This window comes from Netta rufina (assembly GCF_964035555.1).
Source record: "Netta rufina genome assembly, chromosome: 5".
NCBI classification, from domain to species: Eukaryota; Metazoa; Chordata; class Aves; order Anseriformes; family Anatidae; genus Netta; species Netta rufina.
The window spans coordinates 11,728,965-11,753,427 of NC_140128.1; the positions used below are offsets into that span (position 1 = coordinate 11,728,965).

Here is a 24,463-nt window from a genome sequence, read left to right on the forward strand (position 1 = left end):
TTAAGTAATGTCTGCTGTTGCTGTTTGTATTGTAAGTGGGTGAAAATATTCCTCCTCTCCCCAAAGACCCGTCTAGATGAAAATCTGATTGACATCACCTCCCGAAGTCACTGTTCTGCTGCAGCTAACCCGTACTTTCTGAAATGAAATGACTTTCCATTTATTCTCAAATTAAACCCGTTTTATTTAAAACCAGGGAGTCTTGCTGTGGGTGGTTATTCTCACGTCGCTCTGTGGCTTAATTTCTCCTCCGTAGGCAGGGCATGGGATTGCTTAACTCTTGTTAAAATGTCTCGGCTAAACCACTGCATGGAAACACAGCTCAGATCATCGGGACACAGCTCAGCCATCGGCCTCTACTGGCCTTGAGTTTCATAATGTGAAACTTTAGAATCTGAATTTAAAGCTTCATTTACAATGCTTACATTAGGGGTTAAATCATCACAGAGGAAAGGGGGGGGAGTAAATCAAATCTTCCACAGAGATTCTGTTATCTGCAGAAAGGGAAGTGTCTGATGCAATGGTCCTGCCCTAAGAAGCAGCAAGGCAGTGACACGAGCTAGCACTGCCTCATCTTGTCTCTCGGGTGGCTCTTGGTATCACGGGACCTGCAGTTTGGCTTCCCACGTGGCTTTTCTGGAGACAGTGCCCGGCTGAATGTCCTCACTGTGGGCAGACAACAAAAGAGCTGTCACCACTCTGGAGAGCGGCAGTAATTAAATGAACCGTGGTGTGCCAGCTTGGTACAAAAAGGCTCAATCTGAACCCATTTCACCCTGGTGGTGCAGATGGGACCAGTGATGTGTGAGAAGGGGGCAAGAGTGCGTCAGCTTGGTTGTGCAGGGCACTGCAGCAGCACCCGTGGCACACCGGGTGAGCTTATCTGTGGAGAGGATGGACCTGGAAGAAGATCTGGCCCCACTGCCCAAAGAGAAGCACATGTTTTGGTGCTCCTGAGGCCGTGCTGCCCCGGGGGATGGTGCTGGTCCCACCAGCAGCCTGTTGTTCAGATGGCAGCGGGGCTAAATGCAGCAGGGAAGGGTTTTTGTGCCCGACCAGGCTGAGCAGCGAGGTGCTGAGCTTGCTTCTCTGGGGCTGGGCAGGGTGCCAGCGCACACCCACAGCTCTGTCGCCTCCTTGCACGCGAGGCCTTGTGGCAGCACCTGAAATGGCCGCCCACGGAGCCCGGAGACTGAAGCGGGGCTCAGAAGGGGCAGAAACGTCCCGGTGGTGGATAAATGGCTGGGACTGGTGATCAGTGCTTCTGGTGGAAACACTGGTGGCTCTGCTGGGAGTCGAGCCTGAGGTTCAGAGAAACACCCCTGGAAAGGCCGGGCTGTGCTGGAGGAGGCGGACCAGCCCTGGGCCTGTCTCCATCACAGTGCCACGCTTTGGTGCTCTCTGCATGGCGATGCCACCTCTTGTCACACACACCAGGTGGCTTCTGGAGGGCGCTGAGCCCTGCAGGACACCAGATCTCTGTCTTTTAGGATGGCTCCACCAGCCAGGAGCCCCCTGAGCACCCCACTGGCCATTCACTGTCCCCAAAATGAGGTCTCTCTGGCTGCCCGTGCCCCAGGGCGTGCTGTCTGCCACCTCTCACCGTCACACAGCCCACAAGGGAAAAACCCCAACAGCCAAACCCCGGGGGCGGAGGCAGGGTTGGGGAGCGGAACCGAGAGCCCACAGTGCTCAGCCTGCCACCAGAGCGACCCGGCAGAGGCAGGATGGAGGATTTGGGTAAGCCTCGGGTACCGGGGAGGGCTGGGCAGCCCCGATCCCGAGCTTGCAGCGGGGTTGGAGCTCCAGGAGGTCGGGGGCTTCTTGGGGATGCTGCAGAGGGGACGGTGGAGGAGCTTGGGGGATGAAGCTGGGTGTCTGAGCGAGCGCTTTGCCAAAAATGGAGAGCCTTGTGGCAGGAAATAGGCTTCTGCTGTGAGTGGCGCTGATGTAAGCCCAGCTCCACAAAATGGGGCCAAACAGCCCCAAGATGAAGAGCACCGCATCCGAGGGTGCTGGGGGCAGCCCCAGGTGGGGAGATAGGGCCAGGGAAGCAGCCACCCTGTGTGGGGCGTACAAAGCCAGATCCTGCTGCGAGGGAAAAGTGGAAAGAGAAAGTGCTGTGCCCTCCCTTAGCGTCGGAGGGGCTGATCTGAGAAATGGGGCTGTGGTTTTGGGGGGGAGCGGCAGTGGGGTGAGGGTGCTTAGGGTCTCCGCCGCCCCTCGGGGCCCTGGCATCTGGCTGGAAAGGAGAAAGGGCGATGGCAGAAAACGCCCTGCTGCCACTTCTGCTCCTCAGCCCTCAGGGGCAGACGCGGCACGAACCTTGTGCCGGGGGGCTGCGGGGGTCCCAGCTCTGTCCTCCCCCTGCAGATGCTTTGCTGGCAGAGCTGGAGCAGAGCTCCCGGCCGGCCTCCATGGACTACACGCTGCTTGCACCGAGCTCCACGCAGCAGGACGCAGCCGCGGCCAGACCCTCAGCCAACTACAGCCAGAAGAAACATGCCCCAGCACCCCCAAAGGTAATGCTGTGGGGTCTTGACAAGTGGGCCAAAGCCCCCAAGACCCCGCTGAGCTCACGGTGGTGGTGCCCACGAGGTGCTGAGGGGCACCGGGGGGCATCCTGTGGGCTCATCTACATGGATGTGTCCTCGCAGGTGAAGCTGCCGCCCCGGGCTCAGCCTCCCCACAAGGATTTGGAGACTGTGTACAGGTAAAATAACAGCCAGAGGGTGGCCAAGCTACCGGGGTTACCTCTTCCTTAGCTCCAGCATCAGTTTTCCAGCATCACCTGGTGTCCTCAGCGTCCCTGCAGCAAACAGGTCCTTGTGCAAAATGGTCTGAGAGGGGCTGGGGGGTGAGGAGGGGTCCTGTGGGGTGAGGGACATGCTCCTCATCTCACCCTGGGAGTGGTCCCAGCTATCAGCATACCTGTCCATCGCTGCTTGTGGGCAAAGGGTAGCTCTGTTGGGGTGGAGGGATGGTCCCCGGAGCTCCCCAGCCCCAGCAGCAGCTGCAGCCTCCCCCCCTCTGTGCTGCCCGCAGCAGCCCCACGCTGACCCCACAGCCGCTGCCCCCCTCGCCCACCCCCACGGCGGCCGCCCGGCAGCTGGATGAGCTCCTGGCCGACCTGGGCCACATGCAGAGCAAGGTGAGTCCTGTCCCTGATGCTAAGAGGGACACGGGCAGCCCAGAACCCATCCCTCACCCCAATTTATCCCGGCAGCTGGCAGCGACGGGGCAGGGAGCGGGGGTGCCGGCGGGTGCCGAGCCCTCCCTGGACCACATGCTGGGCGGCCTCACGCGGGACCTGCAGGAGCTGGGCATCACCGCCACCCCCACCGGGCTCTGCGCCTCCTGCTGCAAGCCCATCGCGGGCAAGGTGAGCCCCCCAGCCCTATCCACAGTCCTACACCCCCCTGGAAAGGGGGACCCTCACCTGCTCCCACCCCGCAGGCGCTGACGGCCCTGGGCAAAGCCTGGCACCCCGAGCACTTCACCTGCGCCCGCTGCGGGCAGGAGCTGGGCGGGCAGCCCTTCTTCGAGCGGGGCGGGCAGGCGTACTGCGAGGAGGACTACCACCAGGCTTTCTCCCCCCGCTGCGCCTACTGCGCCGGCCCCATCCGCGAGGTAAGATCCTCCCCCCCCCCAAAACCCCGCTACGCACCCACCCACCCACCCCGGAGCCTCATTTCACCTCTCCCCGCAGAAAGTCCTCACCGCCATGGACCAGACCTGGCACCCCGAGCACTTCTTCTGCACCCACTGCGGGAAGGTTTTTGGGGACGATGGTTTGTTCTGGAGGGGACGCGGCACTCCCAGCCCCCTGCCACCACCCCAGCCCTGCCCGGGGCCCTTCCCCAGCTCGCCCCCTTCCCCGGGCACCCCCTGTCCCCTCTCCCAAGCCCTGGCATCCATCCCAGCACCCTCCCCGCAGGTTTCCACGAGCGGAAGGGGAAGCCCTACTGCCGCCAGGACTTCATAGCCCTCTTCGCCCCCAAGTGCCAGGGCTGTGAGCGGCCCTTGACAGACAACTACCTGTCGGCCCTACAGGGCGTCTGGCACCCCGAGTGCTTCGTCTGCGCGGTGAGTGGGGTCGGGCTGGGGTGAAGGGGAGCAGACGCCCCCCAAGCCGTGCCGGCACCAGCTTTGTCCCCTTCTCACCCCCAGGATTGCCTGACTGGCTTCGCCAGCGGCTCCTTCTTCGAGCTGGAGGGCCGGCCCTACTGCGAGACCCACTTCCACCAGCGGCAGGGCAGCGTGTGCCACGGCTGCGGGCGCCCCGTGACGGGCCGCTGCGTGACGGCCGCCGGCCGCAAGTACCACCCCGAGCACTTCATCTGCGCCTACTGCCTGGGCCAGCTGCACAAGGGCTCCTTCCGCGAGCGCGCCGACAAGATGTACTGCCAGCCCTGCCACGACAAGCTCTTCCTCTGAGCCCCGCCTTCCTTTCCCTTGCTGTTAGTCCCCCATCAGCATCGACATCACCCCGGTGAGCCACAAACCCCACAGATTGTAAGCCACTGACAACCCTGGCATTGCCCCCGCTGAGCCAAACACCCCTCGTATTGTCCCATCCAGCAATATCCCTGGTGTTACCCCCTCTGTGAAGCAATAAAACACCTGGCCCTGCTTTGGTTCTGCTTGTTTTGGGGGTGAAAGCAACACCCCCATAACCGGGGGCACCTACAGGCACTGCCCCCTGCATCCCAGGGCTCTGCCCCAGCTCCCTTCTTCCCCTCTCCAACCCAGTTTCCCTCGCAGAGCAGCTGGAGCCGTGCTGTACCAGGCAAAAACCAACCAGCACCAAGCCACATCCCACTGCTGCCCGGCCACAGGGCAGGAAGAGCTGCTCCGAGCCGCAGCAAACCTTCCTGAGGGCACCACGGCTTCCCTAAACACGGGGCTGGGGCAGAAAATGGGGTTCCAGAAGGGCAGCTCTGCAAACCCACCTTCCTTCCTGTGCTTAGCTTCACACCACACACAAGGACAAAGCAAACGAGCAGAGGAGCTCGCTGTTACCCAAGAAGGGGTAGGGAACAACCAGGAGGAGACCTCCCACCAGCCAGTATCAGTGGTGAGACAGCTGAGCAAGGCACAGCCCGGGAGGTCAGCCCCTAGGGGAAAATAATAAATCGGTTATTGGCAAAGAAATCTGTAAAAAGACACAAAAAGCGGCAGCCACGCTTTAAAAACTTTATTTATATAAAAAAATCATTTTGTTTGAAAAGCGTTATAAGAGTGTGCAGAGGAATCAGACAAGGAACAGCGGGGTGCTCCTGCCCCCCCTCCTCCCTCCCCCCGGAGCCAGCTCCCCTGCCCACGGGGGGAGAGGAGGGAAGGGGGAAGCCGGGCTGTGTACTGGGTGGGGTTTTTTTTGGTTCATCTGAAATTACAAAATTAAGAAGGAATTAGTGTTTTACGTAGTCAAAAGGAAAAAAAGAGAAGTTAGACCCCCGAGCAGAACTGAATCAATGTGAGGGGCGGCTGGAGCCGGAGGGGGGGCTCGGCGGTGTTTGGGGCCGGGGGGAGGCACACGGGGTGAGCTGCAGCCTGGGGAGGGCTCCGCATCCAGTTCCTAGCCCTGCAAGGAGGCGTCCAGTTGCACAGGAAGCCTCGGCCTCCCCGCTTCACCCCCAAAAAACATTAAAAAAAAAGAAGAGAGTCACAGCCCCCATCACCGCAGCGGAGAGGACAAGGCTGCGCGCCCCCAGCCCAGCCCGTCCTCCAGGGGACAGGGCACGGAGAGCCCTGCTCCCCCTGGGGCTCCCAAAAACCGGGCTTCCAGCACGGCCACAGGCAGCTGAGGCTCCCGGCAGGAGCTCAGCCCCCCCGGCAGCCCAGGAAGCCCCCCCTGGCCCCAGCCAAGCCGGGCAGTACAATTCAAAGAGCTATTTCACAGTGGCAAAAGAAAGGCACATGTCAAGGGGAGGCTGAGGGGCGCTGCCGCGGGCGCCCGGGGCGCAGGGGGGGTCCTGGCCGCCCCGCTGCTCGCCCCCTGGCAGCCCAGCGGCAGGGCCCGGCGCACAGCACTCTGCTACTTCAGCCAGTTCCCGAAGAAACCTCGCCCCAAAAAGCCCTGCCGCGTCTCCTCCGGCCTTCCTTCCCCCAGGGGGATCACCCTCGGGCCGGGGAAGCCCGTCCCGCTCCCCCTACACCGGCCTTCTTCACACCTCAGGGTCCCTCCTGGCACAGGGGGCCCCTCCCCGACTCGGATCCTTCTCCCCACGCCCCCAAAGCCTCCTAACAAGAACAAAGCAGGGAAAAAAAAAAGAGTTATTGCTGTTTCTTCTTCGCCTCGCAGCCCCGTGCCTCCAGCCTCCTTCGGACTCCGGCCCCACCACCAGCGGGGAGGGATGCTCCAGTTGTCCACACAGCCCAAACTGTGGAGCCATCCCCCAAAAAAATATATCCTATAGGCAACAGGAGGAGGTGGCGAGGCCTCTGGACCCATCCCTGCAGTCAACTGCGAGCAGAGGGGAGGTGTGGGAGGAGAAGGCAGCTCCTGGTGAAGGCAGAAGGCCGGAGTCTTTGCAGCATCGGCACCGGGCGGTCCCGACGGGCAGGTGGAGGGTTTGGGGTCGGCTCTCCGGAGGAAGGTGGCGGAGAAGGCCAGGGAGGAAGAGTTCTTGGTGAAGTCGTCCCCGAAGAGGGAGGTACAGCTGCCCAGAGGAGGCAGAGTGGCCTGGGCTGCCCCTGGCGGGAGCGGGCCCAGGCGTTTGGCTGGCTAGTTGGCACAAACAGTCCAGCAAAAATAAAAAGGTAAAAAAAAAATCAGTCCAATCCACCACGAAGTTATATATTTATATATATATAATATATTATCAACCCAAAGTGAACGGAGGCAGGGATGGCAGCTAGATCTTCTGCTGTGGAGAAAGAGAGAGAAAAAGGGAGAGATGTTAGCACAGCCGGGGCAGGGGCGACGGCGGAGAGGTGTCCGTGGCCCCGAGGGATGGAGCAGCAGCAATCAGAGCAGGATTTGGCCGGGCAAAGCACCCCTGGGAGCACACAGCAGGATCTGCCAGCACCACTTCAGATTGGGCAGGGCACCGCGGGACATACCGACACGGGGCAAGGCACAGGGGCATCCTCCTCGGCCTCCTCTGCCTCGGGCTGCGGCTCCTGCCCCTCGTCCTGCTGCAGACACACGGGGTTAGTGGGGGGCAGCGGGCAGGGTTAGTCACGGGGGCCCAGCTCCCCCTCCTCGCGGCGTGCCGACCCCTGCCCCAAGAGCAGAGCTGCTCACCATCAGCGGCGCCGCCTTCACTGGCTCCGTGTCCCCGAGGTCGCCGGGTCTGTCCAGCGTCCTGCTGTGCTCCATCTCGTTCAGCGTGGAGTAATTGTCTGCACGGCACAGGGGAAGCTCAGGGAGCGGCCCCCACCCCGCAGGAGGAGAGGTTTTCCCCCACACGCCAGGGAAGCTGGATGCCCCGACCCAGCCCCTTTCCTACCTGGTCCCATGTTGCTCATCTGGATCTCCTCCCGGGAGGATTTCTTGTCTAGAAGGGAGCAGAGGGAAACACCAAGTCAGGCACAGCCCCTGCAGCCACTGCCCACCCCGGCTGGAGCAGCCCAAACCCAGCTGTGGCCTCAGCACTGCTCAGCAGGGATGCTACAGGGCCAACACGAACACCCCAAGCATCGTTTCTAGCCCCAAGAAACAACTTAAAGCCCAAACCAACGGCCTTGGGTGAGCTCCCAAGAAACCTGGGGCGAAGAGCAGGAAGGGAACGCGGCCCAGCTGGGGACTGACAAGGTGGCTGGTGACAGGGCCGGGTGCCAGAGGTGCCCCTACCTGTTTTTTGGTTCCTGTCGATGAGAGGCAGGGTGCTGTCATCGAATGAGTTGCCCCCTTGGGTCCGAGAGGCGCTGTTCAGGTTCACCTGGAGCACCAGACAGTGACTGCTCGTCCTGCCCCAGCACGTACCCCCACCCCACAGCCCCTACACCACCAGCCCCACCGATGCTGCCCTCGAGCAAGGGGCCTGAAGCAACCCGAGGGTGCTCCACAGCCCTTTGGGTGCACCCACAGCACTTTTGTGGCTTTTGGGAAAGAAACTGGACGCCAGAGGTGGTGCAGACTCCCCTCCTGGCAGACCTCAACCCTCTTACAGAGTGTTCTCCCCCACCCCAAAGAAATAGGGGACACCTTCAAGGGTCTCCAGTCCCACCAGCAAGGTGGGAGCTGCAACCGAGTCTTGCAGAGCTCCAGGAATCCCCTTCCCCCTGCTGCAGGACCCTGCTCTAACCACTAACAGGGCACTTCCCCCGTTGAACCCCGTACCTGGAAATCTGACTTCTTCCAACCTTCCTTCTCCAGGGGCTTCCGCAGCTCCTTGTAGCCCCAAACCGTCTGCAGGACCAGGGCAGCCGCTCGGACCTCCCTCTCCGAGCGGTTCCTAGGAAGAGGCAGAGGAGGAGATGTTGGCAGAGGACGAGATGTTTGAACAGCCCCGGCCCCGAGGCCCCTGGAGGGGCCCCTCTCTGCCCCCACGCTGCCCTCCGAGCGGAGCCTTACCCGGTTTTGTTGATCAGCACCAACTTCTCGATGCCCTGCGTTTCCCGCAGCTTCTTGGCGGCCTCCAGGTTCTCCGCGATGACCTCGTTGATGGTGTTGAGGATGGACACCACCGTGTCCTCCGACAGGTTTTTGGCCGGGGTCTGCTGGCCTCCAGGCAGGTTCTTCACTAGGCTGGGGATCGCGTGTTTGCCTGGGAAGGGGACATAACTGCGGGTAAGCAAGCAAGGAAAAGGACAACGAGGGAAAAGTCCCCATAGAAGAGTCAGAAATTAATTTTGATGCTCTGGAGCAACCTGAAGAGGAGCCACAGCCCAACATGGGGCAGCCACCGCACCCACACACCCCCTCAGCCACCCCAACCAGAGGGAGCCAGACGGATTTGGGGGGGCAGGGGCTCCCCGCAGCCCTCACCGATCAGCTCCTTGTTCCGCGAGTCCACGGCCAGGTTGCGCAGGGCTCCGGACGCCGCCTTCACCACGCGCTCGCTGTCGTTGGCGAGGAGGTCGGCGATGGCAGAGAGCCCCTTCTCCTGGCGCAGCGCCGAGCGGATGTACCGGCCGTACTGCGGGGGGAGCACAGCACCACGGCGTGAGCCCGGGCACCCCCACGGCCTCCCCCTGCTCCCAGGGCCGCTGCCAGCTCTGCTCGCTGCTCCCGGGAACCAAACTGAGCCCCCCCAGCCATGCCGGGGGGACGTGGTGCTCCCCGCATCCCCCCCAGCTCCCTGAGGCGCTCACCGTCCAGCTGCCAGCACACAGGTTCTGGATTGCTCCTGCTGAGGCCTCCAGAATGGCTGGGGTCTTGCTCTCCTTCAGCAGGGAGATGTATATCCGCACCACCTCGGGCTGGAACAGCAGCTCGTAGCCTGCCGGACACACGCGGGGGGAAAAGGGCTCGCTGAAGGGCTCTGAGACCAAGCAGGCTGCTGGTTCAGGAGTTTGTATCACCTCTGATATGAACTCACTGCACAGTGGGGCTGCTATTTACACGTAGGAAGCCAGATTTTCCATCCCACTGGGAAGTTTTACAGCCATGCTGTCTCTCCAGCTGTGGGGAGGGATGATGCCAGCCCCACAACACAGAGGGCTGCTCAGCTTTCCAGCTAATGGCTGCCAGTTCCTCCCCCAGCCCACATCAGCCTCAGGAGTGACCAGGGAGTGACTATGGCTTACTGGAGCTGCCCACAGGGTCAACTCCACCCTAAGCTTCCTCGTGATTCTTCTGGCCTGAAGCTTCACCCTCCCTGGAGACACCAGGGTACCCCCAGAAAACCCAGGGGGTTTGGGGCAGAAGGAGCTGAGCTCAAGCCCTAGGCCAGCAGCCCAGGGAACGGATGGGATCTGCAGCCCTCGAGGCCCCTTTCTCATGTTCACACTCCTCGAGGCAGGACATTTTGGCTTTAAGTCCAGCCTGCCCTTCACACCCAGGAGAGAAGCAGCAGGAGAATCTGAGGAGCACAGCCCAAGAAGCCAGCCCTGACCTCCACCGAGACCAAGAGGCCTCCTCAGGGCTGCCTAGGGCAGAGCTAGTGCACGCAGGCATCCACAGACACACTCTGCCTGTCCGAGAGGCTCACTTCAGTGGGAAATCAACACTGCTCCTTTCCAGAGTGCCTGGGAGAAGCAGCTCTGCACAAACACACCAGGCAATGTACCTTTGGCTGGAGTTGTTCTTTTGGGAAAATCCACCGTGTCGGCACCAGGGTCTTCCGGGAGCTTTTTACCTTCAAAGGGCAAGCACAGGGGCATGAGACACCTCTCCCCAGCCACGTCAGCCCAACAGCTTTTAGCCATTTTTCGCGAGAACGAGCCCAGAGGCAAGCTGCTGAAGCTAGCAGCGTGTACCAGCAGGGGCCACCAAGGGCACTGGGCACAGAGCAGGCAGCGTGTGGCCAGCTGAAGGGGGTGCAAAGAGCCAGGAGAAGCACCCAATGGAACCAGGGACAAATTAAAACCGAGAGCACACTCACCTCTGGAGAACCACTCGTCTATTGGCGAAGTGGAGAGGAGGACAGGAGAGAGGGGAGGCAGGAGGAGAGGAGTGCCGACAGCGTCATGGGGCAGATCGTGTGGCAAGAAAGCGAAGGGGAGGGACGACACAGGAGAGAAGGGAAGGCGTGGAGTTAGCAGACGTCCCTCCACCACCGTCCCGCCACCACAGAAACCCGCCAGGGCGCCGTTAGCTTGGGCCAAAGGCTTTGGGCGAGCCGAGCAGCAGCTCCCAAAGCCAGGGGAGGAAGGAGCCACCGCGCCTCCAGAGAAAGCCGCGCTTTAGCCTTCACACGAGAGAAGCCAGAGGAGCAGCGCAGAGATCCCAGACCACCCTCGAGCCCCGCTGGAGCTGAAACAGATCCCTCACGCCACCTGCCAACCAACCTTTGCCCTTCTTGGCACCGAAGCAGCTTGCGGCGTGGGGCCCGGTGTTGTTGGTGGGCACCAGGGGCGTCTCCTGGTAGCGCTCGGCGTGGGGGATCTCCCGGTGGACTTGGTAGGACAGGTTCCTCAGCAGGCACACGCAGTTCTCCACCAGCTGGATAGGAAGACAGGAAGCTTTACCCAGAGCAGCACGTGCCCAGTGCACGGTCACAACCCCGAGCTGGCCAAACTGGGGCCAGAGGGACGCGTGGCTCCATTTCAGCAGCAAACCCCTGCCCAAGAGGGTCACGGCCAGTCCTTGCTACAAGAAGTTCAAACCCTGCTGGGCCAAAAAGCTCTCTGCCATAAGGAAGTCCAAGGCAAGGCTCAACAAAAATTCAACCACACACCCTGCCCAGGCTCTCTTCCCAAGCAGAGACCACAGGAAGGTTGGAGCCTGTTTGTTTTTCAGCTTGTCCTGCCTAATTCCTGCCCCAAATCCCTTCCTTGGGAATCACGGAGCCAGCTTCAGCCACCCCGAGCAGCAGAGCACTGCAGACACCAGCCCCGCTCCACCGATCCCGGCGGCACCCCCACCTTGCTGTCCAAGTCCTTCTGGCCGATCTCGGCCTGGATGATGTATATCAAGGCGTCCACCAGGCCGTCGCACTCCCGCAGCTTCCTCCGGGCTTCGCTCCGCTCGGAGCTCACGTTCCTGGCGGGCAGGAGAGATCCGTCACGGGAGAGGAGCAGCAAACCCCCAGCACAGCTCAACACCCCCCTGGCTTCTCTCCACCGAGAGGAACACCCCCAAAATTAAGAGCTGCACCACCAGCAGCAGTCCCAGGAGAGCAGCTCCTCTGCGGAGAGCAGGGCTGCTCCCATTTAGCTGTGTGGGACTGCTGGGGGGGCGCCTTGCAGCAGCCCAGCCCGCACCAGCTCTCCTGCAGGAGCCCGTACCTGAGGCAGCCGGCGGTGTTGGTGAGCACCGACTCCCACTCGATGTGGCGGGGCTTCGAGTCCTCGTTGGGCTCTCGCTCCCAGCCCGAGCGGGGGATCACCACCTCGTCGGTCAGGGCGTGCAGCGCGTTGTCCACGATGGCCATCTTGATGGAGTCGTGCGAGGACAGGTTCCACAGCGTCCCTGCAGGGGCACGCACAGACGTTGCGGTCAGACCACGGCGGGTTTTAAACCCTTCCTGGTGCCCCCCTCGCCCTCCAAACCACCCCGTCCCCTCCCCATTACCTGTGATGACCTCCGTCAGGTCCATGTCGTGCGCCTTCCGCAGCAGGCGCACGAGGGCCGGCACCCCGTCGCAGTTCTTGATGGCGATCTTGTTGTCCTGGTCCTTGCCGAAGGAGATGTTCTTCAGTGCCCCGCAGGCTCCGTAGTGCACCTCCTTCTTGGGGTGGTCCAGCAGCCCCACCAGCACCGGGATGCCCTTCAGCTTGCGCACTTCGGTCTTCACCTTGTCGTTGCGGTAGCAGAGGTGCTGCAGGTAGGCGGCGGCGTTGGACTTGACGGCGTCCAGCCTGAAGCTCAGCATGGCGATCACCTCCGGCAGCTCGGGCTGGCGCCAGCTGCCCGGGGCCGGGCCCCCTTTCCGCAGGCTGTCCAGGCTGGCCAAGCTGCCCCGCTCGTGCTGAGCCAGCGGGGCCCAGTAGTACCGGTCGGGAGCCACCTCGTCCACCAGCATGTCCTCGTAGCTCCTGGCGGAGGGAGGAAACGATGCTGAGGGCCGGGCGGCTCACCCAGCACCGCAGATGACTAACAAACACGGGCCTGTGGCCACTAGAGGGCAAATCGATCCCACAGCAGAGCTGCCGGGAGAGAAACCACCCCAAAGCTCCTCCAGAGCACCCCGAGCACAGCCTGCTGCGAGCCAGGTGGCCACACCAGCGGGCACAGGGAGCACCCAGCCTGGTCCCGTGCCACCTACATCCCTGCTGTGCCATCATCCGAGCTGCCCCGCAGCACCCGTGGGCACACATCTCCTGACCAAACCTCTGCCCTTGTTTCAGAGGGCAAAACCTCACCAGGGCTGGGCTCGGACTGCTTGGCACTCCCCAAAACCACCGGCGCTGGGAGCAGCAGGCAGAGGCTGCAGGGACACGCAGCCACCCCTGTGTGCTGAGGGGGCACTCACAGCCTCCCCCACACCCCACAGCACTCCCCGCACAAGTTTTCAATTCTTCCTGATTCTAGGAAGAAAGGCAGGAGCAAGCCAGCTGCCAGCACCCCAACCCACAGCCACAGGATTCCAGGGATCGCTGCCATCGGCATCGGCTCGCGGGGAGGGAAGGGCCTGCGCACGGCAGGATTTCGGGGGCGGAGGGCGAGCAGGCAGCCCCACAGCTCCCAGGGCTGGCTCTGCGCGGGGCGGGCTGGGGAGATAAAGCCCCGAGCACAACCGCCCTGACTGGTTCCTCGCCGCGGCAGCAGCAGCAGCGCTCATGCTGGCACAGGCCGCAGGACAAAGCTGCTCCTTGAGTCACCGCGGGCTGCCGGGGATTTACGGGACACGCCTCGAGAGACCAGGGATCCGTCAGGGGCTGGCAAACGCCTCCTCTCCCTTCCTCTCCCTCCCTCCCCAGCACGCCCTGGGAGGCTGCCATCGGCCTCTCCTACCCCCCTGCGGCTCCCAGCCGTACACACAGCCTCCAGCCCTGCCTGCTTCAAGCCCTGAGCCCATGGGGGCACTGCAGGACGCCCCCAGCGCACCCCAAGCCCCCTGAGCCCCCGCTGAGCTCAGCGGCCAGGCTGGGAGCGCTGCCGCCCCCCCCAGCGAAACAAAGCGAGGGCGAGAGGAGCTGCGACTGCCGAACAGGTCGAGCAGCCTCCCCCGCCCTGTGGGAGCGCCGCAGCGCCTCCATCGCCCCGGCACCGCTCCTGCGGGGCGGCTCGGGGCTCGCGGCTCGGTGGGAACGCTGCCGCCGCTCCCAGAACGGGGATTGTGCCCCAAAACGGGCACCGGGCACGGTTATGGGTGAGAGAAGTGAGATGGGGTGGGGGGTGAGTGCCCCATCCCAACACCAGGCTCTGTCTGGGCTGCGGGACGGGTAGCAGGGAGGGAAGGGCCCGGAGCTACGTCCAGCCGCCCCGCGGAACTCCTCGCTGCAGGACGAGCGGCTCAATTAGCCCGGAGTTTTAACCGCCAATTAAGCAGGCAATTAGAAGCGGGTGCAGGCTTTCCCCTGCACGAGCCCTGCTCCTGACTCAGCGCCTCGCGCGGCCCCCGCGCACCTCCGTGAAACCCAAAAGGGAGGAAAAGAGCCCCCGGGGAGCCCCCCCACCACGCACGCAGCGCCCCGATACCTGAGCCGACGCCGGGGATCGGACGGGGTGCCCGCCCTCCTGGCCGTGCCGTAGTCCGACATCAGCCCGTAGTCCACGTCCTCGAAGCCCACGCTGCGCTGGTCGTCCTCCAGCCCGTAGGGCTCGGGGTGGAAGTGGTTGAGGTCCATGTTGCTGCCCCCGACACGCACCTGGGGCTGGGGGCCGTAGATGTCCTGCCGGCTGGGGGCCCGGTAGGCGTCGGCGGAGGGGCGGTAGCGCTCGTCGATGCGGGTGACGCGGGACAGGCTGCCGTAGCTGTGCTCGCTGCCCGGGTAGGCGCCGCCGTCGTCGTAGGGGCGGCCGTAGCCGTCGGGGTAGTGGTAGTTGCGGGGCAGCGTGGCCGTGCCCGGCTGGCCCAGGTAGGCGCCGGGGCCGCCGTTGCCGTTCTTGCGGAAGTTCCTGTCCATCGTCTGCACGTAGCCGCCGCCGCCGCCCACCGGGGAGGTTTCCAAGGGCAGCCCGTCGGGCCCCAGCGGGACCTGCTGCACCGTCCGCGTGGTCACCGTCTTCACCACTTTCTTCACCTGGAGGGATGGGCGGAGGGAGCGTGAGGGGGGCCTGTCCCGCACCACGGCCCCGAAAATTCAGGGAATCCTCCTGCAGCACCCCGTTGAGGAGCAGTGGGGTGGCAGTCGACCACCCCAGCAGGACCCCGGCCCACCCACGTCCCTACCGTGGTCTCGGTGCGCCGGGTGGTCCCGTCGTCCGAGGTCTCCACCGACACCACGGACATGGCTCCTTCGGGGTCCTCCTCCATGGTGTAGGTCTCCTCTACGATCTGGCCCGGGTCCTGCATCCTGGGGATTGTGCTGTACAAGAGGTGGCTGTGGTCCTGCGGGGACAGGGGCACGGGGTCAGACCCCAGCACCAGGCACGAGCCTCCCTGGGACACCTGACCCATCAGGGAACTCCCAAATCCCCTTACATGGCAGGGTGCGCCAACCAAAACCCACCCCAAACCCATTCAGGCCAGCGTGGCTGCCTTAAAACCCGATGTTTTCGCTCTCCCAGCTGGGTGGGACACCCACCCAGCGCGGGGGCTGCCCAAAACCAGAGGTTTCCCCTCACCTGTGGGCCGTTCAGCTTCAGATCTGGGAACTTCTGTCTTTCCAGGTCAGCATCGCCCAAGAAGCGGCCGTTCTGAAAGGCACAGGGCGAGGGCAGGCCGGTCACCCAGCCGCCAGGACCCCAAATATCCTCTCTTTCCGCCTCCTGCTCCCACCCCCAGCACACCCCACGCGTCGCTGCCAGAAGGGGAGCACAGCGACCCACCGGGACCACCCCAAAACCAGGCTGTGTGTCTGAGGGCGTTGTGCAGCCACCTCTCAGCCTCCAGCAGCCCTGTGCCATGACCACTGCCCTCGAGAGCACGGTGCAGCGCCCAGCACCCTCTCCGGAGAGGGTTTGCTCCCTGAAGCAGTGACTTCCACAGCCAGAAAGGCAAACACCGCCTGCACGGCACCGCGCACAGCCCGCTGAGAGCGCCCCAAAACAGGAGAAGAAGAGGACAGAGCTGTCCAGCCCAGGTGGATTAACGCACAGCTCAAGCCCTGCACAGAAGAGGCCTCCCCCAGCCCTGCTTCAGCTCCTGCAGGCACGAACACCGAGCCCCCAGGACCTCACCGCGGCCACGCAGCCCTACAACAACCTCCTTGCAAGGAGCCAAGAGGGGCAGACGCCCGGGTTCTGACCACAGCCAGCCTTCAACGCTCACAGAGAGACACCAAAACCTGAGCCGACCCGCTGCGACACCCTCCAGGCCAGCTCCACGTCCCCAAAAAGACACCGTCCGCCCAGCTGTCTGTCCGCACGTCCCTAATCACTCGTTCCCAGCCACGTGCAGCGCCACAAATCATCCTCATGCCACACAGAGAGCCAGGCCGGGGGCTGCCCTCCGCTCGAGATGTCTGTGGGACTCGGGAGCCTCCGGGGCTGCCCCCAGCGAGGTTTTTTGTTACCTGGTGCCGCCGGGTGAGCGTGCCGTTGGCCAAGCCCGGGCCGGCGTCCTGCGGGGAGACCCGGACTCGCTCCAGCTGGGCCGAGACGTGGCGCCGCTCCTCCTCCAGCGCCCGCGTCAGCTTCTCAAACTGCGCCTCCTGCTCCTTGACGGAGGCAAGGATGCTGGCGGTCGACTCCACTTCCGAGTCGTCCATGGGTGCCGGGAGCCCAGGGCGGGCAGGGAGGGGGCGAGGACGCGGGGAGGAAAAAAAAAAAGGGGGAGCCGGCAGGGAGGGGAGCCCCGCTCCTCGCTGTGCGTGATTTGGGGGAGAGGAGGAGAGAAGAGAGGCAGGAGAGACTGATTTTATTAAGGCAGCTGGTGAGAACAGGGAAAAATATGATTGATGGCAGTAACGCCCCGTCCCGCCCCGCTGCTGGGTGGGGAGAGGGTCCCCAAAGAGCACGGCCCCAGGCAGGGCTTGGTCACCCCTTGCCCAGCGTTAAGCTTGGGGAATGAACGGGGTGTTGGGGTCAGGCAGCCCTTCTCCCGTCACGGGTTCGGGAAGGCCACGACTTGTTGGGGTTTCTCCTTCCCATAGGGGCTGCAGGAAGCTTTCCCCAGCCAGAGGGGCAGGAGAGCAGGGACAGGGCTGTGCAGGGCTCCATCCCCACCTGGGGCTGAGGGACACGGCTTTCACCACGCTCCCTCCTCCCCAGGGCGAGCAGAGCGCTGTGGGGACACAACCCAGCTCCCTCCAGCCCAGGACAGGGAGCAGAGGGGTCAGGAACCCCAGAAGGGGACCCCATAAAGCCCCGTGAGAGCCGCCAAGCCCCTGCCACCCCCCAGGTCCTCAGCAGGGCTCCCAAACCTGGGGCCAGCAATTTGGGGACAGGCGGGGCCCCCTCAGACACCCCGTGCCGGGGGAGGGCAGCGAGCGTGCAGACAGACCACAATCAACGGGATTTGGGCAGAGAGAGAGAGAGAGGGACAGAGAGAGGCGAATTTGTTCCATACAGACCTGTCGGAGGAGGAAGCTCGGGTGTGATTGGCAAAGGCACCGGGACAGCCGGGTCTAGGCGCAGAGAGCCATGGCAGAGAGAGCCCAGCCACCACGGGGAGGAAGCAGCAGGGGGGAGAGCTGCGGGGACAGCAGGAGAACAGGGTCACCGCACGGGGAAAGGGGGCTCCGGGCGCCAGGCAGGGGCTGGGGGCTCCTCTCCCCCTCCCTCCTGCTCCGTGGGGTGGGTGCTGGGCCCGGCGGGCCCACGGGAGCTTTCCCAAAGCCACGCAGGCACGGCAGGCGTGTGGGGACTCGTCCAAGCCATGCAGCCGGCGCAGGAACGGCTTTCCCACGGTCTCCAGCCCCGCTGCGGCTCTGCCCACCCTCCCTCGCAATGAGGCAGCACCCCCGGGACGAGGGGACGGGCATCGCTGCCCCCCGGGACCAAGGGGATGGGTACAGCCACCCCCGTGCCCCCCGGGGCTGCGGGACCCCAAACCAGCAGCCCCAGAGGCGGGCGAGGGTTTCCCTGCCCCGTCCCGCACCTCCAGGCGTTGTGGGGCCGCCAACAATGGGATTTGTGGGGCTATTCAGGGCCCCAGATAAGGGCCCGGAGCAGCCCTGCGAGGTTTCCTTCCTGTCCCTTCCACAGGGAGCGCAGCACAACAGCCGGGGGAAGGGACAGCCCCGGTCCCTCGCCCCCAAGCTCGCCTTTTCCCCCACAAACACCCCCAGCCCCGGCAGGGGGCTGATCCCATTGATCCAGGCACCATCCCCAAAGCCAGCAGGAGCAGCAGGATGAGGAGCTGTGACCCCAGCGGGCAGCACGCCACCAGGGGCAGGCCAGCTGCAGCCCCACAGGCACAGGGTGAAATTCCAGGCATCGCTCGGTGCCCGGAGCCCCCCCGTGTCCCCCTCCCAGCCCCCAAAGATAAAACTGTGGGGCTCTCCTCCGAAGCCAGCTCGGAGCACGGCTGCAAGGAAGCCTTTTCATCATGGGACAGGCGCTCGCCGGCACACCCGTTACTTAAAAACCCAAAAATATTTCAGCTGGCTGGGCTCAACACAAAAATAAAAATAAAAAAAACAACCCCAGAGACATGGGCACAGGAAGCAGCACGGCACCGACCCCAAAGCTGCCACCGCGAGGTGCTCCGCGTGGCCACAGGGCACCCACAGGGCTCCCTTTGGTGCACGGCCCGTGGGGATCCCAATTAGGGGCCGTCCCCAAAAGCAGGGAGGAAGCAGAGGGGACTTTGGCCGGGCAGAACCAGCTCACGGCAGGCGGGTCAGCCACCGCCCCGGGCGCCGCACGGACCCACCCTGCCCCACAGAGCCGCGGGGAGACGGCTGGGAGCGAGGAGGGGGGGGAAAAAACCCCGCAAGGAGCGGCCGCCCCGGGCTGTCTCCCCGCTGCTCTCCTCCCTCTGTCGCCTGCAACTGGTCTGACCGGCAGCGGGGCGCGAGGCCTGGCCCTCCTCCTGGGTCGGGGCACCGAAATCTGGCTGGGGAGGGAGGGAGGGAGAGAGCAGAGAGGGAGTTACCTGCCCAGATGCGAGCAGAGGCGCAGCAGCAGGCCCTATAAGGGAAAGGGCCGGCGGCCAAGGCAGGATAAGGAGGGGAGAGATAAGAGGCAGGGTGGGGCCGCGGGGAGGAAGCAGCCCCGGCTCCCCCCAGCCGGGCGATAGGGATCATTGGGATCGGGGACGGGGCTGGGAGACCCTCCCGGGGGGCTTGGGAGCTGCGGTATCAGGATTGTGGGGGCTGCCCCTGAGGAAATGCCCCACAGGGACAGCCCCGTGCCCTCGGCCCCTCTCCTTCCCAGCAGCATCACCCCGAATCGCCCCGCTGCGGCGTGCCCGTGTGCCCCCGCGGGTGCCAGCGGGGTGCTGGGGGGGGCAGCACAAAGGCAGCTCTCTCCTCTTCTCTCCTCTCCTCTCCTCTTCTCTCCTCCTCTCTCCTCCCGGCTGTGGGAACCCGCAGCTGAGCGCGGCGCGGGGACAAAGGGATTGATTTCGCAGGCACATCCCCAGCCGGCCTCCCCTCCCCTCCCTCCCTCCCTCCCTCCCCCCGGCCTCCAGGCTTCCTGTCACGGTAGCGGCGGAGCTCGGGGGCACGGCAAACAAACAAACACCCAGCGCCCAGAGCCCGGGAACGGGGCCAGAGCATTCCTGGGACAGGCCAAGCTCCGGCGGACAGCGGGGCTCCGGCCCCACGAGGAGCTGGGGGCGAAGCAGCGGGATCACGGGGCCGCCCCACAGCCCCGATCCCCGTGCTGCGCCCCGCTGGCACCGGGCTCCCCCCCGCGCCCCAGCGCCGGGCTGAGGGTTCCCAGGCGGCCGCCTGGCTTCCCCCAGCAGGAAAAGCAAACAGCAGGCTGGCGGCGAGGAGATAAGGGCCGTGCCGCGGGGCTCAGGGAGCAAAGTCCCTGCGGGTGAAATCAGCGGGACACGCAGCGGGACAATGTGGCTCTCGCCCCTCCCCGTGTTGTAGCCCTCGCGCTTCCCCCTTCCCAGCACAGCCACCTGAGCTCATTTCCTCTCCCGGCACCTGCAGCCTCGGTCCCCGAGGGGCTGGCGCTGCCTGCAGGCTGCTCACCGCTGCCCCAGGGCTGCCCAGGGGAAAGAGGGACTCGAATTAACCCGGGGGGAGTCACCCGGGCAGCACCACGCGCTAGGAGGGCACGGCACCGCCTCACCGGCGCACAAAGTGCCAAAAACAGCAGCCCGTGCCAAGGAGAACACCAAAATCACCACGAAAACAGGGCAGTGGAGGGGGGCAGGAGCACAAATCCCCCCTGGGGACGCCCCCCAGCCCCAGCTGGGGTGCGGGGCTGGGTGAGCAGGCTCGGGGTGAGCTCACACTCGGGGTGAGGGCTCGCCAAAATTGCTGCGAGCAGCGGGTGCCGGGGGGCAGGCCGGCCTCCCCTCGCAGGTAGGGCTGAGTCACAGCACCAGGGCTGGGCAGGAGGAGGCGGGCGGCGAGAAGCCCGGCGTGACCCCATCAGCTGCCCCTGCCCTGCAAAAGGGGCAACGAGCGGGTGTTAGGGCCAGGGGTGGGGGACGAGGGCTGTGGGCAGCTCCCACACCTTCCCCTCGCTGTGTGTAGGATTTGGGGACTGGCAGGAGGCAAAACCAGGCAGCACCCCGTGCCCTGACCATGCTCTGAGGGCCTTTGGGGCTCTGTCCCACCGCTGCGGGGAAGCTCCTGGGGCCGCCGACCCCCCGAGGGGGAGCGGAGGGCAGGAAGGCGGCGTTTCCTGGTCAGACAGAAGTGACGCCACGGCTTCCCTTTCCCGTGAGCTGCTAAACACCGCGTCCTGCCAAGGGCCGCTCCCCGCCGCCTCCGCCCCGCACGCAGCCAGGCACCCAGCAGGGGCACGGCACCGTCCCGGGCTCGCCTGTGGTGGCAGCACACCCCGGGGCGAGGGACATCCCGCAGGGACAGGGTGCCAGGTGCCACCACCCGGCCCCAAAGAGCCCCCGTGGGGACAGGGCTGTGCCCGGCCAGCCCTATAGGCGATATCGGGACCCTGTGACCATCAGTGGGGACACGCGGGGTTCCCAACGCACTGTGGGGTTCGGGGGGGATATTTGGGGACAAATTGAACCGGGCTCACCCCGCAGAGCAGCAGGACGAGGTTCCCGGGGGCAGCGTGCAGCGAGGCAGGCCCGGCAAGCAGCGACACGCTCCCAAGAATGCGCCGTGCTGCTCTGTGCTGCTCCGTGCCGCGCTGCTCCGCGGGGCCAGGGGCCTGCCGGCGGCACGCAGCCCGGCGACCCGCCCTCACCGCTCAGAAAAACTGGTCCCGGCAGTCGGCCGCGCTGGGACGGCACTGGGAGCACTGGTGGGGAGGCAGCCGGGGCATCCGGGAGCGCTTCTCGGCGGGATCACGGTGTAAAAAATGGGGAAAAAACAACACAGATCAGTGCTATTCAGCTCCTACAAACCGCCTCCAGCCCTCACGAGGAGGAGGGCTGTGTCCTCCAGGCTCCTGGGCCGGGCAGGGGGTGAACTTTGAGCAGCCTTTGGGGCCAACGCCCCGCAGGAACGGCGGCAGCCGGGGCGGGCTCGTGCCCCTGGGGGGAGCCCCGCAGCAGCTGAGGGCTGCCCCGTGCCCACGCCATGCCTGGCACCCCGCTCCTGACTCAGCCCCGTGGGGCTCTGACCCCAAACCCGGACCTGGCTGCGCTTCCCCCTCCCCAGAGGTGGGGAAACCGGGGGAAGGAGCTCCCGATCCCACAGCCGGGGTACGGGGACGGGACGGAGCTCGGTCCCTCGGAGACGTGGTGCCGCGCTCAGCCCGCGGTGGCAGCGGGCGAGACAATGCGAGCGGCTATTTTGGGTGGAAAGGCGGGCGGATTAGCAACAGCCACGAGACGCGGAGGAGCCAGACACGCTCATGAGCCAGCGCCAGTCATCGGCCCGCTGCCGGCAGCCCCCGGCCTCCGAGGAGACGGCGCTGAGCCCGGCGGCCCCAAAACGGCCTCGGTGGGGGCAGCGGAGCCAGCGGGAGGTGGCGGCCACCTCGGGGAAGTCCGGGACTTTGTTCTGCGGGCTGTAAACCCAGCCCCTCTCCGGCAGCCTCGTGTGGAGGCGCGTTCCTGCGCTCCGTGCCAGAGGACGGCTTCCTCCGCCTGCCGAGCCCCGTGGCACACGCTGCCCTCGGTCACCCCGGCGTTTGGGGTTGGCACCTCGGCCGGGCAGCACCCTGATGATTTTAGGGACCCCGACCAGCCCCAGTGCTGCTGCTGGCCATCAGGGATGATGATGGTGGGTGGTGGCAGCAGCAATATGGGGATCTGGGTCTTGGGGGCTAGGCTGGGAGCACCGCACACCCCTCAGGACCACCCCCAAGCAGCCAGGGACCACTACCAGGGGGTGCTGAGGAAGGGAAACCAAGAAACCCAAGCAGCACCCTAAGGTCACAGGGCTAGCAGGCTGTCTGGAGAAGCCGACACCAAGATCTGGAGGGTGGTGACCAGCTGCACCCCTCACCTCCGCCCCCCAGACCATCCCAAGTGACATAATGACCTCGAGGGCTGCTGAGCCGGGGCGTGTGCCCGGCCTCACGGCCAGGAGGCGGTGGCTCAGCCCCACGCAGCCCCCGAGGAAGCGCCCTCATCCTCCCCCCCTTCCAGGAAGGCTCCGCATCACGCAGGACGGCCACTCGCATGCAACAGCGTCCCGGCCGAGCCCAGCCGGCTGGGAGGAGAAGGGCTTCACCAAGGGGGAGGAGGGCCTTAAGGGTGTTTGTTGGGGTTTTTTTTGAAGCGGTGGGGCAACCACCAGCAAGGGCTGCCTCGGAGCGGTGCAGGCAGCCCGCTGAGCCCACACCCCTCTCCATGAGGTCGGGGTCCCGCAGCAGGACCCCAAAGCTCTGCCAAAAGAAACCAGCACGCCCCACAGGAGCCAGACCCGCGGATCCACACGCTGCCAGCCCCCCCCACGCCCAGGGCAGCATTTTGGGGGAAGAAGCCACAGGAAGAGCACAGCCCGGTGCCAAGCCTCGCTCCCCACCTCCCCACTGAGCACAGGGCGAGCTCCCTCCCCATTCCCCCACTCCCACAGCGAGGCAGGAGGCCGGGCAGCTGCCCTCAACCACCCCCCCGATCCCCCAGCCCCGCTCCCACCCCCCGGGGCTCCCGGGCACCCCGGGGGCATAACGGAGCTGCCCCCAAACCCCATTTACCCGTAACGAGCCCCCCAGCGGGGCTCCTTTCATTGCCGGGGCCCCACCCCGCGCACTTGACCCGGCCCCGGCGGAACAAAGGCGCGGACACGGAGCCCGCGGGCACCGCGCCGGGGGCGGGCAGGGGCCGGGCTCCGCGCCCCGCTGCGGGATGGGGGGCACGGCCCGGGGGGCGCCCCGCACACAAAGGGCAAGGGGGGGAGGAAGGGAGGGAGCGAGGGAGGGGCCCGCTCGGACTCACCGCGGCCGGGCTGCTCCTGCGGGGTGTGGCGGTGCCGGGAAGCGGAGTGGAAGCGGAGCGGATCCGGATCGGGAAGCGGAGCGGTGCGGAGCGGGCCGGGCCGCGCAGGGCCTCCCCGCCGTGCGCCCGCCGCCGCTCCCGCACCTAAAATGGAAGGTGCTGCGGCGGGGCGGGGGGCGGGGCGCGCGCGGCCACGCCCCCTCGTGACGTCGCGCCGCCGCGCGCCAATGGCGGAGGGCGTTGCTGGAGGGGTGAGGGGCGGAGGGGAGGGGGCGGGGCTAAGGGTGGGGGGGCGGGGCGAGGAGGGGGGCGGGGCAATGGGGAGGGAGGGGGCTGGGGGGGGCACCGGGACTGGGGGCGCTCAGGGAGGGGCTGGGGGGGGCTGGGGGCTCCTGGGGGCTCCCTGCACTAATGGGGCACGGCAAGGGGGGGCTGCAGGGGGCGGGGGGCTGCAGGGAGGGGAGGGCTTCAAGGGGTGGGGGTCCTCAGGGGCTGGGGGTCTTCAAGGAGTGGGGTCTCCAAGGAGTGGGGGTCTTCAAGGGTTGGGGGTCTTCAAGGGGTATAGGTTTTTGAGGAGTGGGTCTTCAAGGCATGGGGTCTTCAGGGCATGGGGTCTTCAAGGAATGGGGTTTTCAAGGGTTGGAGCTCGTCAAGGGGTGAGGTGTTCAGGGGTGGTGGTCTTCAAGGGTGAGGTCTTCAAGGGTCAGGGGTCTTCAAGGGTTGGGGGTCTTCAAGGAGCGGGATCTTCAAGGGTTGGGGTCTCCAAGCAGTGATGTCTCCAAGGGTTGGGGGTCTATAAGGAGTGGGGTCTTCGAGGCGTGGAGGTCATCAGGGGGGTGCCGGTGTTGGAGGGCTGAAGATCATCGGGGTGCAGCTCTTTGGGGGGCGCAGTTTTCGGGGTTCCCTGCTGGGTGCCGGGGGCCGTGCTCCCCCACCCACCGCCCCCATCCTGCCTGCAGCAGGCGTTTCAACCACACCGCCCAGGCGCGGCTCCTCGCGATCCCCAGTGCGCCCCGGACTCCTTTTGGAGGTCTAAACACGGGGGGGCCGACACCCAGGGACCTGGCCGGGCAGTTTGGGGGGGTCTCGGCTGCCCCCACCAGCCAAAAAATCCCAAAATTCGCTGCCTCGCCTCCGGATGGGGGCTGGCCAGATCCAGGTGCTGGAGAAGATCCTGCCCGCTCCCGATTGCCACACTCCGGGTGAGATAATGACACGAGGAAAAGGTTTGGGTGGGGACAGGTGACTCCTGGGGTAAATACGCCTTGCCCGGTTAGGCAAGGAGGAGGAGAGGGGAGGATGAGGACGTGCTGGCCGCCTGCAAGTGTTTGAGGAAGGCAAATCCCCGGCCAGGGGTGGGGTTGGCTAAGGGTGAT

The 24,463-nt window shown here is 65.1% G+C and overlaps 2 protein-coding genes across 7 annotated transcripts; one reads left to right on the forward strand and one right to left on the reverse strand.

The window, feature by feature from the left end:
- Window positions 1-1,667: 1,667 nt before the first annotated feature.
- Window positions 1,668-4,439, forward strand: LPXN (leupaxin). The gene is made up of 9 exons (XM_084287380.1): window positions 1,668-1,740; window positions 2,374-2,522; window positions 2,658-2,713; window positions 3,046-3,151; window positions 3,227-3,382; window positions 3,457-3,630; window positions 3,710-3,791; window positions 3,938-4,086; window positions 4,171-4,439. Exons 1-9 carry the CDS (start codon window positions 1,728-1,730, stop codon window positions 4,435-4,437), a joined length of 1,152 nt encoding a protein of 383 aa, XP_084143506.1. The 5' UTR covers window positions 1,668-1,727; the 3' UTR covers window positions 4,438-4,439.
- A 743-nt stretch (window positions 4,440-5,182) lies between these two features.
- Window positions 5,183-23,228, reverse strand: CTNND1 (catenin delta 1; the record flags this gene model as incomplete). Of its 6 annotated transcripts, XM_084287693.1 has the most annotated exons (21): window positions 23,088-23,228; window positions 17,173-17,292; window positions 16,174-16,464; window positions 15,284-15,355; window positions 14,889-15,047; window positions 14,195-14,739; window positions 12,125-12,588; window positions 11,839-12,022; window positions 11,476-11,593; window positions 10,900-11,053; window positions 10,494-10,511; window positions 10,179-10,247; window positions 9,262-9,389; window positions 8,936-9,086; window positions 8,522-8,714; window positions 8,288-8,402; window positions 7,799-7,886; window positions 7,455-7,502; window positions 7,250-7,347; window positions 7,066-7,140; window positions 5,183-6,866 (listed from the first exon to the last, which is right to left on the reverse strand). In XM_084287693.1, the coding sequence occupies exons 3-21, from the start codon at window positions 16,366-16,368 to the stop codon at window positions 6,858-6,860; spliced, it is 2,883 nt and encodes a 960-aa protein (XP_084143819.1). In that variant the 5' UTR covers window positions 16,369-16,464; window positions 17,173-17,292; window positions 23,088-23,228. The 6 variants fall into 6 exon arrangements, with proteins under 6 accessions (XP_084143819.1, XP_084143821.1, XP_084143820.1 ...); XM_084287695.1 differs by lacking the exon at window positions 7,066-7,140; XM_084287694.1 differs by lacking the exon at window positions 7,066-7,140 and having other exon boundaries at window positions 5,183-6,869.
- Window positions 23,229-24,463: the final 1,235 nt, after the last annotated feature.